This window comes from Sus scrofa, chromosome X (genome assembly GCF_054392235.1).
Source record: "Sus scrofa isolate SSC_HxYL_T2T_F1_AM1 chromosome X, Sscrofa_HxYL_maternal_Yorkshire_Landrace_v2.0, whole genome shotgun sequence".
Lineage (NCBI taxonomy): Eukaryota > Metazoa > Chordata > Mammalia > Artiodactyla > Suidae > Sus > Sus scrofa.
In genome coordinates this window covers 133,730,019-133,749,038 of record NC_139401.1, presented here as the reverse complement: position 1 = coordinate 133,749,038, position 19,020 = coordinate 133,730,019, and the positions used below count along the sequence as shown (strand labels likewise).

General features: G+C 36.7%; 1 protein-coding gene and 1 long non-coding RNA gene across 9 annotated transcripts in view; one reads left to right on the top strand and one right to left on the bottom strand.

The window, feature by feature from the left end:
- The window catches only part of LOC110257716 (uncharacterized), a 152,800-nt gene that overhangs the window by 35,677 nt on the left and 98,103 nt on the right, over window positions 1-19,020 (bottom strand). The window lies entirely within an intron of this gene.
- GABRA3 (gamma-aminobutyric acid type A receptor subunit alpha3) overlaps window positions 1-19,020 on the top strand; it is a 226,616-nt gene that overhangs the window by 159,628 nt on the left and 47,968 nt on the right. For all 7 annotated transcript variants that reach the window (XM_085007138.1, XM_085007137.1, XM_085007135.1 and 4 more), the window contains one exon: window positions 16,582-16,664. In XM_085007138.1, coding sequence (XP_084863264.1) covers window positions 16,582-16,664 — 83 coding nt within the window. The remainder of the gene's footprint in view (window positions 1-16,581; window positions 16,665-19,020) is intronic.

Here is a 19,020-nt window from a genome sequence, read left to right as displayed (position 1 = left end):
CAGGAGTCGCAACGCTCATATCAGACAAAATAGACTTTAAAACAAAAGACATAAAGAAAGACAAAGAAGGACACTATTTAATGATTACGGGATCCATCCAAGGAGAGGATGTTACTATCATCAACACATATGCCCCAAGCATAGGAGCACCCAGATACATACAACAAATATTAACAGACACAAAGGGAGATATTGATGAGAATACAATCATAGTAGGAGACCTAAATACCCCCCTCACATCAATGGACAGATCCTCTAGACAGAAAACCAATAAAGCAACAGAGATCCTAAAGGAAACAATAGAAAAGTTAGACTTCATTGATATCTTCAGGACACTACATCCAAACAAAGCAGAATACACATTCTTCTCAAATGCTCATGGAACATTCTCAAGAATCGACCACATACTGGGACACAAAGCGAATCTCAATAAATTTAGGAGCGTAGAAATTATCTCAAGTATCTTCTCTGACCACAATGCCATGAAATTAGAAATCAACCATGGGAAAAGAAATGAGAAAAAACCTACTCCATGGAGACTAAACAACATGCTACTAAAAAACCAATGGGTCAATGAGGAAATCAAGAAGGAAATTAAAAACTACCTTGAAACAAATGATAATGAAGACACAACCTCTCAAAATCTATGGGATGCTGCGAAAGCAGTGCTCAGAGGGAAATTTATAGCAATACAGGCCTTTCTCAAAAAAGAAGAAAGATCCCAAATTGACAACTTAACCCTCCACCTAAATGAAGTAGAAAAAGAAGAACAAAAAAGTCCTAAAGTCAGCAGAAGGAAGGAAATTATAACGATCAAAGAAGAAATCAATAAAATAGAGATTCAAAAAACAATAGAGAAAATTAATAAAACCAAGAGCTGGTTCTTTGAAAAAGTGAACAAAATTGATAAACCCCTGGCCAGACTCACTAAAAAGAGGAGAGAAAGAACCCAAATCACCAAAATTATAAATGAAAAAGGAGAAATCACAACAGATACAGCAGAAATACAAAAAACCATAAGAGAATACTATGAACAACTATATGGCAACAAGTTTGACAATCTGGAAGAAATGGACAATTTTCTAGAATCTTACAGCCTGCCAAAACTGAATCAAGCAGAAACAGACCAACTGAACAGACCGATCACTAGAAATGAAATTGAAGAGGTCATAAAATCACTCCCTACAAATAAAAGTCCAGGACCAGATGGCTTCACAGGTGAATTTTATCAAACATATAAAGAGGAATTGGTGCCCATCCTCCTGAAACTCTTTCAAAAGGTTGAAGAAGAAGGAATACTCCCAAAGACATTCTGTGAGGCCACCATCACCCTCATTCCAAAACCAGACAGAGATACCACCAAAAAAGAAAACTATCGCCCAATATCATTGATGAATATAGATGCAAAAATTCTCAACAAAATCTTAGCCAACTGAATCCAACAACATACCAAAAAAATTATACACCATGACCAGGTTGGGTTCATCCCAGGTTCACAAGGATGGTTCAACATACGCAAATCAATCAGCATCATACACCACATTAACCAAAGAAAAGTCGAAAATCATATGATCATCTCAATAGACGCAGAAAAAGCATTTGACAAAGTTCAACATCCATTCATGATCAAGACCCTCGCCAAAGTGGGTATAGAGGGAACATTGCTGAATATAATCAAAGCCATTTATGATAAACCCACAACAAATATAATCCTCAATGGGGAAAAACTGAAAGCCTTCTCACTCAAATCTGGAACAAGACAGGGATGCCCACTCTCACCACTGCTCTTCAACATCGTTTTGGAAGTCTTAGCCACAGCAATTAGACAAACAAAAGAAATAAAAGGCATCCATATAGGAAGAGAAGAGATCAAACTGTCACTGTATGCAGATGACATGATTTTATACCTAGAAAACCCTAAGGACTCAACCCCAAAACTCCTTGAACTGATTAATAAATTCAGCAAAGTGGCAGGATATAAGATTAACATTCAGAAGTCAGTTGCATTTCTGTATACCAGCAATGAAACATTAGAAAAGGAATACAAAAATACGATACCTTTTAAAATTGTACCTCACAAAATCAAATACCTCGGAATACACCTGACCAAAGAGGTAAAGGACCTCTATGCCGAGAACTATAAAACCTTAATCAAAGAAATCAAAGAAGATGTAAAGAAATGGAAAGATATCCCATGTCCCTGGATTGGAAAAATCAATATTGTGAAAATGGCCATACTACCCAAGGCAATCTACAGATTCAATGCAATCCCTATCAAATTACCCAGGACATTTTTCACAGAACTAGAACAAACAATCCAAACATTTATATGGAACCACAAAAGACCCAGAATCGCCAAAGCAATCCTGAGAAACAAAAACCAAGCAGGAGGCATAACTCTCCCAGACTTCAAGAAATACTACAAAGCCACAGTCATCAAAACAGTGTGGTACTGGTATCAAAACAGACAGACAGACCAATGGAACAGAATAGAGAATCCGGAAATAAACCCTGACACCTATGGTCAATTAATCTTTGACAAGGGAGGCAAGAACATAAAATGGGAAAAAGAAAGTCTATTCAGCAAGCATTGCTGGGAAACCTGGACAGCTGCATGCAAAGCAATGAAACTAGAACACACCCTCACACCATGCACAAAAATAAACTCCAAATGGCTGAAAGACTTAAATATACGACAGGACACCATCAAACTCCTAGAAGAGAACATAGGCAAAACACTCTCTGACATCAACATCCTGAATATTTTCTCAGGTCAGTCTCCCAAAGCAATAGAAATTAGAGCAAAAATAAACCCATGGGACCTCATCAAACTGAAAAGCTTTTGCACAGCAAAGGAAACCCAAAAGAAAACAAAAAGACAACTTACAGAATGGGAGAAAATAGTTTCAAATGATGCAACTGACAAGGGCTTAATCTCTAGAATATACAAGCAACTTATACAATTCAACAGCAAAAAAAACAATCAATCAATGGAAAAATGGGCAAAAGACCTGAATAGACATTTCTCCAAAGAAGATATACAGATGGCCAACAAACACATGAAAAAAGGCTCAACATCGCTGATTATAAGAGAAATGCAAATCAAAACTACCATGAGATATCACCTCACACCAGTCAGAATGGCCATCATTAATAAATCAACAAATAACAAGTGCTGGAGGGGCTGTGGAGAAAAGGGAACCCTCCTGCACTGCTGGTGGGAATGTAAACTGGTACAGCCACTATGGAGAACAGTTTGGAGATACCTTAGAAATCTATACATAGAACTTCCATATGACCCTGCAATCCCACTCTTGGGCATCTATCCGGACAAAGCTCTACTTAAAAGAGACACTTGCACCCGCATGTTCATTGCAGCACTATTCACAATAGCCAGGACATGGAAACAACCCAAATGTCCATCCACAGATGATTGGATTCGGAAGAGGTGGTATATATACACAATGGAATACTATTCAGCCATAAAAAAGGATGACATCATGCCATTTGTAGCAACATGGATGGAACTAGAGAATCTCATACTGAGTGAAATGAGCCAGAAAGACAAAGGCAAATACCATATGATATCACTTATAACTGGAATCTAATATCCAGCACAAATGAACATCTCCTCAGAAAAGAAACTCATGAACTTGGAGAAGAGACTTGTGGCTGCCTGATGGGAGGGGGAGGGAGTGGGAGGGATCGGGAGCTTGGGCTTATCAGACACAAGGTAGAATAGATTTACAAGGAGATCCTGCTGAATAGCATTGAGAACTATGTCTAGATACTCATGTTGCAACAGAAGAAAGGGTGGGGGAAAAACTGTAACTGCAATGTATACATGTAAGGATAACCTGACCCCCTTGCTGTACAGTGGGAAAATAATAAAAAAAAAAGAGAAAAACCTAAACTCATGATCACACACACACACACACACACACACACACACACAAAAGAAATAGTCTATCTGGCACCTTAGCTACTCTTGAAGAATTGTTTTCTTTTTTATTTAAAAGGAAGTATAATTGATGTAAAATATTATGTAAGTTTCAGGTGTACAACAATTGATTCACAAGCTTTTACATTTTATACTCCATTTACAGTTATTATAAAATGTTAACTATATTCCCTGTGATGGGCAATATATTCTTGTAGCTTTATACCTAATAGTTTTTAATTCTTAATGCCTGACTTCTACATTTTTCCTTCCCCTTCCTTCTCCCCACTAGTAACTGCTAGTTTATTCTCTATACCTGTTGTGTCTTTTATCTTTTTTGTTATATTAACTAGTTTTATTTTTTAGATTCCATATATAAGTGATAATATACAGTATTTGCCTTTCTTTATCTGACTTATTTCGCTTAGCATAATGCCCTCTAAGCCCATCCATGTTATTGAAGATAGCCAAATTTCATTCTTTTTTATGGCTGAGTAGTATTTCATTGTATATGTATACCATATCTTCTTAATCCATTCATCTGTTGAGGAACACTTAGGTTGCTTCCATTTTGTAGCAATTGTAAACAAGGATACTATAAACTTTGTGGTATCTTTTTGTGTTAATTTTTTTTTCTGGTAAATATCCAGGAATGGAAATGCTGGATCATATGATAGTTCTGTTTTTAGTTTTTTGAGAAACCTCTATACTATTTTCCATAGTGGCTGTACCAATTTACATTCCCACCAATGGAGTATAAAATTTCCTTATCCTTGCCAGTGGTTTTTTTTTTTGTGATCTTTTTGATGATAGCCATTGTAATAGGTATAAGGTGATATCTCATTGTGGTTTTACTTTGTGCTTCTCTGATGATTAATGATGTTGAGCATCTTTTCATAACCCATTGGCCATGTATATTTCTTCTTTGGAAAAATGTCTATTCAGGTATCCTGCTTACTTTTTAATCAGGTTATTTGTTTTTGATACTAAGTTATAAGAGCTGATTATATATTTTAGATATAAACCCCTTATTGGTCATATCATTTGCAAATATTTTCTCTCATTCAGTACATTGTCTTTTTATTTTGTTGATGATATCCTTTGTTGTGCAAAAACTTTAAGTCTAATTAGGTCCCATTTGTTTATTTTTGCTTTTATTTCCTTTGCTTTAGGAGACAGATCCAAAAAAATACATAAAGCTATAATTTATATCAAGAAGTGTTCTGCCTAACTTTTCTTCTAAGAGTGTTATGGTTTCAGGTCTTACATTTAGGTTTTTAATCCATTTTGAGTTTAGTTTTATATATTTTTTGAGAAAATGTTCTAATTTCATTCTATTACATGTAGCTGTCCAGTTTTCCCAGCACCAGTTATTGAAGACACTGTCTTTTCTCCACTGTATATTCTTGCCTCCATTGTTGGAGATTAATTGACTATAGGTGTGTAGGTATATTTTTGGGCTCTCTATTTTGTTCCATTGATTAATGTATATGTTTTTGTTTAACATACAAGATAACCTACTGTTTTGACTACTGTATATTTGTAGTATAAAGTCAGGGACTATGATACCTCCAGCTCTGTTCTTCTTTCTGAGGATTATTTTGGCTCTTCAGGAGAACTTTCCTTACAATGCAGAACAAACTGTTCCACTTCTAAAAGACCTAGGTGACATACAGAGGTGCTCATGTTGAATTCCAAAGACCCTTATCCCCTACTATATTTACGTTACTCCTTCCTACGTTACTCTCGAGGTGTTGATAGTCTCACTCAGCAATGAGCGCATATCCTTAATAAAATTTATATCTTTAAACTTTAGGACTCTAGTTAGTTCAGGAATCTTTTTTTTCCTCTAGAGTTTTTTCCTCTTTTATTCATCCACTTTAAAAAATTTGTATTCTGTATGCAAAAATCCAGAAATAGTTTAATGTTTTTCTATAGGGCAGTTGTTAACAATTAGGTGATTCATTTTTACTTATATTTTATGATTTTGAAAACCCTAATTGATGTATAGCATGCATATTTTAAGGTATACAAATGTTATGTATATAGATCTATGACATTCTGAGTAAGGAATGTGTTTAAGATATTACATAGTAGAAGAAAAAAAATGGGAAAATGTTTCAGTATAGTGAGAGTTTTATCCCATATTAGGACCAGAACTTCATTCTCCAGAAGGATCACTTTCCCTGAGCCAAAAGCAAATGTGAATTGAGGACATGGATGTAATAGCTTTTTTTTAACTCAATGAATTTTATTATACTTATAGTTGTACAACAATTATCACAACCTAATTTTATAGCACTTCCATCCCAAACCCCCAGCCCATCCTCCAAACCCCCAACAAGTTTTTCAAAGTCTGTGAGTCAGTATCTGTTCTGCAAAGAAGTTCATTGTGTCCTTTTTTTAGATTCAACCTGTAAGTGATAGCATATGATGTTGGTGTCTCATCTACTGTCTGACTAATCTTACTTAGCATAATTTCTAGGTCTATCCATGTTGCTGCAAATGCCATTATTTCTTTCCTTTAGTGGATGAGTAATATTCCATTGTATATATATGTACCATATATTCTTTATCTTTTTTTTTTTTTTGTCTTTTTGTCTTTTCTAGGGCCATACCCGTTGCATATGGAGGTTCCCAGGCTAGGGGTCTGATTAGAGCTGTAGCCACTGGCCTACGCCAGAGCCACAGCAACACCAGATCTGAGCTGCATCTGCCACCCACACGGCAACACTGGATCCCTAACCCACTGAGGGAGGCCAGGGATCAAACCCACAACTTGATGGTTCCTAGTTGGATTCCTTAACCACTGAGCCATGACAAGAACTCCCTCTTTATGCCTTTTGAGTTGGAATTTTTTGTTGTTGGATTAGCACATTGGTTAATTCCCATCTAAAATGAGATTACTTACATGTGGTATTCAATCTAGATCAGGAGATAAGATACATGTACCAATAAAATCCAAAAAATGGGAGTTCCCATCGTGGCGCAGTGGTTAACGAATCCAACTGGGAACCATGAGGTTGCAGGTTCGGTCCCTGGCCTTGCTCAGTGGGTTAAGGATCTGACATTGCCGTGAGCTGTGGTGTAGGTTGCAGACGCGGCTCGGATCCCGCGTTGCTGTGGCTCTGGTGTAGGCCTGTGGCTGCAGCTCCGATTCAACCCCTAGCCTGGGAACCTCCATATGCCGCGGGAGTGGCCCACGAAATAGCAAAAAAAAAAAAAAAAAAAAAAAAAAAAAAAAATCCAAAAAAATGAAAAGCACTGTATAATATATGCAAAATGCTGGCTTTTGCATCAATTATTGAACAAAATAGAAAAATAATCAGCAAATAGCATAGTAAGAATAATCTCTTATATGTATGCTCATTTTGAAAATGTATTTATATATTTCCAATGAAGATGAGATATGGGTACCAAATAACCAATTCACTAATTTGTCTCAATTCCAAAGGACTAGAAAATAAACTATTTACTCACTGGCTTTAAATCAATAGCAGATATTCTTTTTTTAAGTTACATGACTACATTATTCCAAAATGAAACTTTTTATAACAAATGAAAATGTTTAGTCCTAATAATTCTCAAATCAGCAAACATTTATTCAGTGCTATTATGTAGACGATAGTGTAGAAACTGCCCATGAAAAGATTGCAAAGTTAACTAGCAGTTTAAAATCCAATCCAAAAGATAAGGCAAGCCATAATTAAGGAAAAAATGGAATATGTGGACACCAAGAATAAGACATTTTATGCAACAATTTACAATTACAATGAAGCAATGAATCACTATGTGCCTATGTATTTTTGTACTATTGGAAGTATACTTTCAGGGTAAATTCCAAAATCTGAGAATGCTCACCCAAATGATCAATGCACATAGATTTTTGTTGAATGTTGCCAATTTTCCTCCAAGAAGGTTGCACCAGTTTCTATCTTCACCAGCAATGTATGTGTATTTATGCACAATCTTACTGATAGAATGAGTTTTTAAACATGTAAATTTTCTTCAGTCTGATAGATAAGAAATGGTATCTCAGTGTAGTCTTAACTTGAATTTCTCTAGTTATGAGTGAGCTTGAACATTTTTTTCATATGTTCAAAGGCAACTTTCAAATGAATTTGTGCACTATTTGTCCATGAATTCTGCCCATTTTTTGTTAAGTTTTTGGCATTTTCCCTTCATTTATAGAACTCTTTGTATATTAGCCCTTATTTATAATATATTTCAAATATTTTCTCCCAGCTTTTCAGTAGTCTTGATTTTTTGTGTTTATGTGTTCATTCATTTATTTTGCTATATGTGGTAGGTATAGTAATTCCCCCCAAAGGTGTCCATGTCTTAATTCTCAGAACCTGTAAGTATGTTACCACATATGGCAAAGGTACTTTGCACATGTGATTTATTTAAGAATTCTCAGATGGAGAGAATATCCTGGATTATTCAAATGGGCCCAATTCTTGGCTATGGTGAGAGACAGATATAACTTTGGAAAAAACATCAAAGCTGCAACATTAACAGCTTTGATAATGGAAGAAAGGGCCATGGAGCAGGAAATGTAGGAAGCATGTAAGAAGTTAAAAAGGTAAGGAAACAGGTTGTCTTCTAGTGCTGAGACCAGCTCAGCAGGATGGGGCTGAAGAATGGGTGCTGTGGAACTTAAGGAAAAAAGTTAACATAAAACAAGACACAGAGGCATTTATCTTAAGTGAAGGTGGGAACTGGGAGACTCAAGGTCTCAGGGACCAAGAGCACTGCCTCAAGAAACCACACTGCTTTTATTGTGTTCTTTAGGATTATGTCACATGAGGAGGGAGCTATGGGTGGAGGATATAGGGTTTGTTTATTATTTTATAAGTTCTTTATTATTTTAAAAGTCACTTAGCTGGTAGAAGGTTAAGCTTTTACTCTGACCTTTAGGCACATAACAATCATTAGCATTTGAGGAAGCTTGGCGTCAGCTATCTATGCATAGCATCTAGAGAATCACCACTGTGCTTCTGCAGACGGCAGAGTGCCTATTTGCAGCAACCCGGTGTGCCTAGGTTTGCACCTCAGTTCTCTTTGCTAATGCATATCCAGCTAACCACTGCTCATAAACCACTTGGCCTTGAGGTTCCTCTTTCTCTTATTCCTTAGAGGACATATCATGCTTGTGCAAATGGCGTGCCAATCTGCACAGGTCCAGCGTGCCTGGACCAATGCATTATGTCCTCATTCAGCTGACCCTATGAATAACTTATGCCTTTAGGTCTTTGTTCTTAAGCTTAAGTCATTTACCAGCACTGTGACTGTTTTTCAAGCAGGAAGATGTGATAAAGTAAAGCAGGAAGATGGGATTAAGTAAAGCAGGACAAGATGGAGTTTTCAGCAAAGAGGCTAAGAAAATATTGTAGAAACATGTCTCGTGACATTCTAGTGTCTTTTGAAAATAATACAATAGCAGGGATTCTTAACTCAATGAGATGGTATAACATAATCACTGTATTATCTCTTGTTTGGGATTCTGAGGCATGTACCTTCTGTGCTAGGTAAAAGCAGTATTACCCATTGGTACTATATACTGTTGGGAATCACTGGTTCTCTGGCTTTAAAACCATGCTTTTGAAAAGTATGCTATAAGTCCTCTTTTGCTTTTTTGATTTTGTAAGAGCTTTATTGAAGTATCATTTACATATGATAAAATTGTTACATTTTAAATATACATGGAGTTCCTGTTGTGGCTCAGCAGTTAACAAACACGACTAGTATTCATGAGGACATGGGTTGGATCCCTGGCCTTGCTCAGTGGGTTAAGGATCTGGCATTGCCGTGAGCTGTGGTGTAGGTCACAGACTCAGCTCAGATCCCGAGTTGCTGTGGCTGTGGTGTAGGCTGGCGGCTACAGTTCCAATTCAACCCATAACCTGGGAACCTCCATATGCTGCAGGTGCAGCCCTAAAAAAAACAAAAAACAAAAAAAGGACAAGAAAAATTAATTTTACAAATCAATGATTTTTAGTAATTTTTACAGAGTTTTGCAACCATAACCATAATCTAGATTTAGAACATTTCCATCACCTTCAAAATCCCTCTAAAAATTTGCAGCCATCATCCCATTATCAACTCCATCGCTATATATTTGCCTTTCCTAGATACTTAATGTGGATGGAATCTTACAAATGTGATCTTTTGCGTCTGGCTACTTCACTTAGCAAACTGCATTTGAGATTCTTGGTTGTGTTTATTCGTTTTTATTGATGACTAATATTCCTTTATGTATAGCTATGCCACATTTTCTATATTCATTTATCATTTGATGGGCATTTAGGTTGTTTCTACATTTTGGCTTTTATAAATAATTCTGCTATGAACAGGTCTTTCTGCAGACATATGTTTTCATTTATCTTGAGTAATGGAGAATTAGAGTGAAATCGCAGAGTTTTATAGGAAGTTTGTGTTTGATTTTTAAGAAATTTCCAAAATGTTTTCCAAAGTGTGTTTTGGTATTATATATATTTTTTCCACCAGTGATTTATGAGGTTCTGTTTTCTTCAAATTCTTGATAACACTATTGTCAGTCTTTTTTTAAATTCTTTAAAGTTTTATTGAAGTATAGTTGATTTACAAGGGTTGTGATAATTTCTGCTGTACAAAAAAGTGATTTAGTTATAGATAGACACACACACATTCTCTTTCAGATTCTTTTCCCGTATAGATTATCACAGAATATTGGGTAGAGTTCCCTGTGCTGCACTGCAGATCCCTGTAGGCATGTAGCACTGTCTCATTGTCGTTTAAATTTGTATTCCTCTAATGACTAATGATTGAATATCCTTTTATGTCCTTGTTAGTCAACAGAATATCTTTTTATTAAATGTATATTTAAATATTTTGCTCATTTTTATTTTTTTATTTTTTTTATTTTTTTTGAATTGTACATACACTTAACTCACAAGGAGGAATTACAAGCAATTTATGTGATGATGTATTACTTATAAGCAAATAGGAAGTTATTAGAAGAATCATTATCAGTGGCACAAGGTAGAAAGCTGCCTTCCTGCATTTATTTTTTTTATTTTTTTATTTTTTTGTCTTTTTGTCTTTTGTTGTTGTTGTTGTTGCTATTTCTTGGGCCGCTCCCGCGGCATATGGAGGTTCCCAGGAATAGGGGTCGAATCGGAGCTGTAGCCACAGGCCTACACCAGAGCCACAGCAACGCGGGATCCGAGCCGCGTCTGCAACCTACACCACAGCTCACGGCAACGCCGGATCGTTCACCCACTGAGCAAGGGCAGGGACCGAACCTGCAACCTCATGGTTCCTAGTCGGATTCGTTAACCACTGCGCCACGATGGGAACTCCATTTTGCTCATTTTTAAATTGGGCTGTTTTTCTTCCCATTTTTGACTTATAAGAATTATTTGTTTTCTTTTTTAAATTTTCTTTATTTTTTTATTTTTTGTTTTTTAGGGCTGCACCCATGGCATATGGAAGTTCCCATGCTAGGGGTCGAACTGGAGCTACAGCTACTGGCCTAAGCCACAGCCAGATCAGATCTGAGCTGTATCTGCAAACTACACCACAGCTCATGGCAATGCTGGATCCTTAACCCACTGAGTGAGGCCAGGGATTGAACTGGCAACCTCATGGTTCCTAATCGGATTCATTTCTGCTTTGCCACGATGGGAACCCTGAATTATTTATTTTCTTGATACAAGTTTTTTATCAATGTATGATTCACAAATATATTGACCCACTTTATGGTTGTCTTTTCATTTTCTTAATGGTGTCTTTTGAAAAACAAGAGATTTAGGAGTTCCCCCTCATGGCTCAGTGGATTGGGAACCTGACATAGTGTCTGTGAAGATGTGGGTTTGATCCCTGGCCTCACTCAGTGGGTTAAGGGTCCAGTGTTGGCACAAGCTATGGCATAGATCACAGATCTAGCTCAGATCCAGCATTGCTGTGGCTGTGGTCTAGACCTGTAGTTGCAGTTCCAATTCAACCCCTAGCCCAGGAACTTCCATATGCTGCTGATGTGACCTTAAAAAAAAGGAAGAAAAGAAAAAGATTTAAATTTTGATTATACATGGAGTTCCCGTTGTGTCCTTTTCCTCCTTCAATTAATTGTGCACACAGCTGCTAGAATAATACTAAAATGTCAATTAAATCAAGTCACCATTCTATTCAAAATCATGCAATACCTCCACATTTTACTTAGAGTGAAAGCCAAAGTATCCTAGAAAAACTTCTACCCCGTTCCTCATAGTTTCCTCTCTGAACTCATCATCTATTAATCTTCCCCTTTGGTATCTCCAACTGCAGGCACAATGGTCTAGCTGCTATTATTTGAACACATTAGGCATATTTCCACCTCAGGGTCTTTCCTTGCTACTTCCTCTACTTTGAATATTCTTTCTCTAGGTATCCATAAGGCTCATTCTCATCACCTTCAAGTCATTGATTAAATGTCACCTACTCAGTAAAATATTCCCTGAACACCCTATTAAAAATTGCAATTCCTCTCCCATAGTGTCTATCACATCTTATTTTTCTTCCTGAGGCATATTACCTTTTAATACATTATATAGTTCACTTATTTTTCTTGTTTCATTTTTTGTCTTCCCTCTACTCAAATGTAAGCTCTAAGTGGGCAACAACCTTGGTATGTTTGCTGATATACTTATATTGTTTAGAATAATACCTGGCATATAGTAGGTGATCAAAAATATTTGTTGAGTACAATAATTAGTCAACTCTTGTTGGGTGATTGGAGAAATTGTTCTTCTCTTCTGCTTAATCATATATAAAATATATGAAGGGATAAAGCAGGATGCTTTCTGTAAGGCTATTTAAGCTCTGAAATTCTAGGAAAGAGGCTATGGGATCATTGAAGAGGATAGGTTGAGATATTGTGCTATGAAGTAATCATATTAAGATGCTATTTGCCTGGAATCCTGGGAATATCTGAATGCTGTATTGCCTAATTTATATCTTTCTCTGCAAGATCCCCATAGAAGTACATGCTCTTAGGAAAGAGAAATCATTCCTTAGTTAATTCATTCAGTGGATATGTATTGACACACATCAAAGAGAAACCAAGACAAAAATTCATAGCTTTATAGTAAGCAGAAAAAAATGATGATAAATAGAAAAAATAAATTATATGTCATGTTTTATGTTTGTACTCTGGGGAAAAAAAAAGAGCATGGTAAGGTTTACTGACCATAGTGTGGATAGTAAGCTGAGTGGAGGTCAAGGTGGGCCTTATTTAGAAGATAACAATGAAACAAAGACTTGAAAGAGGTATGAGAATATACCAAGTGCAAAGGCTATGATGTAAGAGAGACCAGCATGTCAGAAGAGCAGCAAGGAAGCCAATGTGGCTGGAGCAGAATGGGCAAGGGAGGGCATAATAGGAGATAAGCCAGAAAGGAACAGAAGACAAAATAATGTAAGACCTTGTAAAGCCATGGCAAAGAATTTGGCTTTCACTCTATGTAACATGGGAAAATACTAGATGGCTATTTTGTGGAGAATATACTCTAAGGGCAAGGGTGAATATAGGGAAACAAGTTAGGAGGCTATGAAAGTAATAAAACTCTGTTACTGTAATGGAATAAAAACCAACTGTTGAGAAGCCAAGGATGAGGAGATAGAGGAGCCAGGTTTCTACAAAACTCAGTGAACAGTGTAATGAGGACCATACCTGAGGGCCTCTTTCCTATCTATATTCCCATCCTTATTGTTCATCCTCAACCTCAAAGAAGATTTCCTGTGCTGCCTTTTAGTTCCTGACTGTTCTTTGCATAGGAATCAAAACAGGTCAAAATCTGGCTGGGACTGAGGATCTATGATCTGACTGTCATATTTTGAGAGGTCTCTAACCTCTTTTGAAAAGCCACCTGAAGTCTACTTACTGTACAATAGATCTCTAACTGAAACTTGATACCCTTTAACTAATAACTCTCTATCCATCCCAGCTCCTGTCAACTACCATTCTCTTCTCTGACTCAACATGATAGCATACAGTAGTTTTTTTCTCTGGCCTATTTCACATAGCATAATGTCCTCTGAGTTCATTAATGTCACAAATAGCAGGATTTCCTTCTTTTTAAGGCTGGATAATATTCCATTGTACATACATACTTTTTTAACCCATTCATCTGTCAATGGACACCTAGGTTGCTTCCACGTCTTGGCTTTTGTGATTAATTTTGCAATAAACATGAGAGTGCAGACATCTCTGAGATCCCGATTTTACTTCCTTCAGATAGATACCCAGAAGTGGGATTGCTGGATACTATGGTAGTTCTACTTTTAATTTTTGAGGTGCCTTTGTGCTATTTTCCATAGTAGCTGTGCCAATTTACATGCCCACCAACAGTGCACAAGGGCGCCTTTTCTCCACATCCTCACCCACAATTGTTATCTCTTATCTTTTTTGATAATAGCCATTCTAAGAGATAGGGGATATCTCAGTGTTGTTTTGATATGCATTTCCCTGATGATAGCGATGTTGAGCACCTCTTCATTCATGTGGCAATTTTTATGTCTCTGAAATAATGTCTATTCAAGCCAATTAACAATACTGTATTGAACACTTAAAATTTGCTAAGTGGGAAGATTTTACATTAAGTGTTTTTGTTCCACAAAATAACAAGAATTTAATAACAATGCTAATAAGAGAGGGTGGAAGGAAACTTTTGAAGGAGATGGATATGTCTATGGCATAGATTGTGGTGATGAGTATCTTAGCCTGACTATAGTCAAGATGCTTTCTGTTGCAGAAAAAGATTGAAGGGGTCTTGAAAGTTGTAACAAGGTGGAAGGAGGGCAAAAGGGAAGACAGCATGATGCAGATGTTTAGAGAGCATTAGGATGTGTTTAGGAACCAATGAAAAGAGCACAGCTTAATTTGGCTTGTGAAGTACCCCACCCCCACCAACATTTGCTTTCTTCTCATTGTCACTGCTCTTTGCTTAGGTGGGATGGACAAGAAGTGGATGGGAAGGAAGATAGGAAAGTTATTATAAATCAGTTCTGCTCCTAATCAGAAATCAGTACCTTTCGCATCTTGCTTTGATAATCTATTTGTTGTGATTTTATTTGCCATGTCCCCAGGATTGCTGGGTAGACATAAAGTAATTTCCCCTTGGCATTACTCATAAGAGGCAGTATCTTGGAAATATAATGCAAGTGGAAAGAACAACACAATTTTTCTTTATTAAACCCTCATGAAATCTTTTAGGTATCCAACACAAGGAGCAAGTTTCTCAGTGAAAGACATTTATCTTGAATCAGATTCTTTGAGTCACGACCCCCCCCATTTATGCCTTAAGAATAAAAGGTAGATTGGAGGGCTATTACAGGCTGACTTGAGAATTAAGCTTTCATCCAAGACACATGGGGAATTTTATAAATATCCAAAGGATAAGTTAGAGCTGCAAGGACACTTGCCATCTAGTTCCAATTTCTTTCTATTTAGATAAGGAAAGTGAAAACAAGAGATAGGTAAATATTTGCTAAAGGGCATATACTTGGTTTATCCCTTCCAGCCTAGGGTTCTTGCTAATAAACATCCGGGCATGTTTGCTTTAATCATCCTGCCTGTTGCTTTGATCATTTATGAGGTGTCACACATTTATCAGGTTTAATGATTAGCCAGGATTAGAGATGATTGCCAGTTGACTACCTAGAACTGCAACAGGATGGTAGGGATTGAATCCAATATAACCAGGAGGTATACAGCTTGGCTAGAAATAGCATATCAGAGTTAGGTGTCAAAGAATTCTGAATTTTCGCAGTATGAGTCCCATTTCCACATAGCTGACTACTATCTAGGCCAAAGAAAGTTGAAGCTCAAAAATTTGAAGGAAATCAAAAAGGAAATTTAGGAATAGATTATTTAGACTAATAATCTATTTAGACTAATGCAGGAGAATGAATATGTGGGCATGGCAAGTCATACCTAATCCAGATTTCCACGGAAGAATCCATGAACAGTCTCTCTCACATATTATCTCTATTAAAAGAACATGAGCTCTTCAGACTTGATTTCTGAGGTTGTCGTTGTCCTCCATAAACATTGTAATTTTTTGTCTGGACAGCTACTGTGTGTGTTCTTCAGGAGCCCTCTTCCTCAACAAGGCTATAACAGTTGCAATAAGCAACAGAGCCATCTTTCGCGCTTGTTTATTATGAGGTTAAAGACATTCTTTCTACATATCTCTGCAGTACAGTCTCTAAATTGGTTTAACATGATAGCCTGCTGAGGAGAATTATTTCAGAAATAATTAAACTGCTATCAGGAGTGAATGTGTCAGAACCTGGTGTTTCCAGGCTTCTTTGGAGGGTAGGAAGATAAGGGAGTTCAGCTGGGACAGATAAGCGATATTTGCTTTCCTAAAGGTGGTAAGGTGGGATTCAGATCTGATCTAAAAATCTGAATACTGAATCTTCCCTGAGAAGCTATCTAGTTTATTTAATCCATCCTTTGTGTTCATAAAGTTTTGGATCTCAGTGAACCTCGACAAAGTCCCATTATTCTTAGCAGCATTAGTCCCATTATTCTTATCCATTGATGGTGAGTAGGAACTCAGCTCCATGTTTAATACCATTCAGTTTAGCTTAATTTCATGTTCTGCTCTTTCTTTTAGGTTAACAATTCATGCCGAATGTCCCATGCATTTGGAAGATTTTCCTATGGATGTGCATGCCTGTCCACTGAAGTTTGGAAGCTGTATGTATTTTCTCACTTTCTGTTTGACCATTTTCCCAAAGAAATGGAATGTATCCTATTCTGTCCCTTAGTAGTTTCTAAAGTTGAGGCCTTTAATCCAGGCTGGTATGGGAGTAGGGAAAGGGAGTGGGGTGGAATAGTAATAATGGATTGGGGTGGGGAGACTTAGCCTTTAATAGAGTTTTCTTTCTAGACAGCAAACCTTATTTTACCATATTACACTAATTTCTCAGTCATTAAATTGAAACATTAACATCTGTTTCTTAAACTGTACAGAAGACAAACTAAGACAGAGCTAATGTAGAGTATAATAACAGCTTCCTAAAGGCAAGAGCCCTCAAACAGAATATGTTTATATTTTTGAAATACCTGTTCTACCTGCACCCTCATATAGTTCTATCTAATTCTCTACCATAAATCGTAGACAGGAAGATATTCTGGAAATTTTCTCATTTTTAGAGAGTATTGCCTTTGCCAGTAGCTATAAATCTGGCAGAGAAATGAGTAGATACGTAGCCCATTTTCAAATAAGCTAGAAAAATCAAAACTGAACAGAATTTGAGTGAGTTTCTGACTAGGAATTTCAGAGTAAGTTTCACTTAGGAGTCATCAGAGCAATACATCAAGGTATTTTGAAGTAGAAAGTGCTTTTGAAAAGACCCAAATAATAATGTGTGACACATTTTTTTAATCATTGTCAAATATTTACAGATTGTCTCCTATGTAGTAGACGCTATTCTATGAGCTTGGAATGCATCCATTAATAAAACAAAGACCCTGTCCTCGTGGAGCCTACTCTATATAGGAGAGACTTATGGTGAAAGAGAAAATAAACTCTAGATTAAAATGTAAAGCATAAAGTATGTTGTAAAATGAGAGGCACAATGAGAAGACATAAAAGCCTTGTAGAATATGGTGGGGTCAGTTATGTCTAGGTGGGTAATCTGCATAGGCTTCTTTCAAAAAGCAACATTTGAGCAGAAATTTTACAGAGGTAAAACCTTTAACAAGGCAGATATTTGAAAAAATTGCACTCCAGGTAGGGGGAACAACCAAGAATAAGACCCGGAGTCAGAAAAGTATCTGGCCTGTTCAAGGAACCTCAAAGTGCCACATGTGAGATCAAAGAGGGCAGCAGGTGATTTAGAGTTTTGAAGGACATTTAAGGGCTTTGAATTTTATTCTGAGGGAAAATGGGGAATGAATGGAATATTTTGAACAAAATAATTATATAAATTAAATTATATAATTATCTAATTTATGGTTTTAAAATAATCATTATGGATACTCTGTTAAAAATATAAGTAGGGAGTCCAGTTAAGTAGTTATTGCAGTATTTTAGATGAGAGATGATAATGGCTCAGATCAGAGCAATAGCGGCATAAGTGATGAGAAGTAATTTGATTCTGGGTATATTGTGAAGGACAAATTTAAAGGATCCTCCAATGAATTAGATGTGGAATATTAGAAAAAGAGAGATATCAAGAGTGACCTGTAGGAATCCTGTCATACTCAGCGGTTAAGGAATCCAACTAGCATTCATGAGGACATGGGTTCGATCCCTGGCCTCCCTTAGTGGGTTAGGGATCCAGTGTTGCCATGAGCTATAGTGTAGATCATAGATGCGGCTCAGATCCAGCATTGCTGTGGCTCTAGTGTAGGCTGGCGGCTACAGCTCCAATTGGACCCCTAGCCTGGGTACCTCCATATGCCGCAGGTGAGGCCCTAAAATAAATAAATAAATAAATAAAAACGGTAGATTTCTGTCCTAATAGATTTACTATCAAATTAGATGAGTATTGCCTTCACTCTGGGTAGGAAAGAGTTTATGGATGAACAATTAGGAAACCTAGAACTGTAAAGCAACAGGATTGAAGAAAATAAAATTCTAGATAATTGGTAGAACCTCTCATAGATCAATCTGTGACCTGTAGCTTCTTCATTATTGGTGGTACTTGCCAATTTTGGCCATGGATTACAACATGGAATTCAAGTTTGGCCCTGAGCATAAGGCTGCTGCTGGATAATAGAAAAAATGTAATAGTTTTGATGGTCACACAGAGCTAAGATGATAAAAGTAGAGATCTAAAAGATCTCAACCTCTTGACTGATAATCCTCTTAATACAATTGCTGAATTTTGAATTTGCATTAAAGTATAATAACTAATATGAAAAGTAGAACTAGCTTTCCTACAGTCTGTCAATGCAATAAAAAAGAAGCCTTGCCAAACTATCAGTTTAAAACCCTGCAGAAGCTATGTTCTAGTTACAAGGGAACAGCAGAGACAGACCAGGTTTAAACAAAACTACAATATGATTCAGTGCCTTATGGGAATAAGGTGATAATTCCCCCACA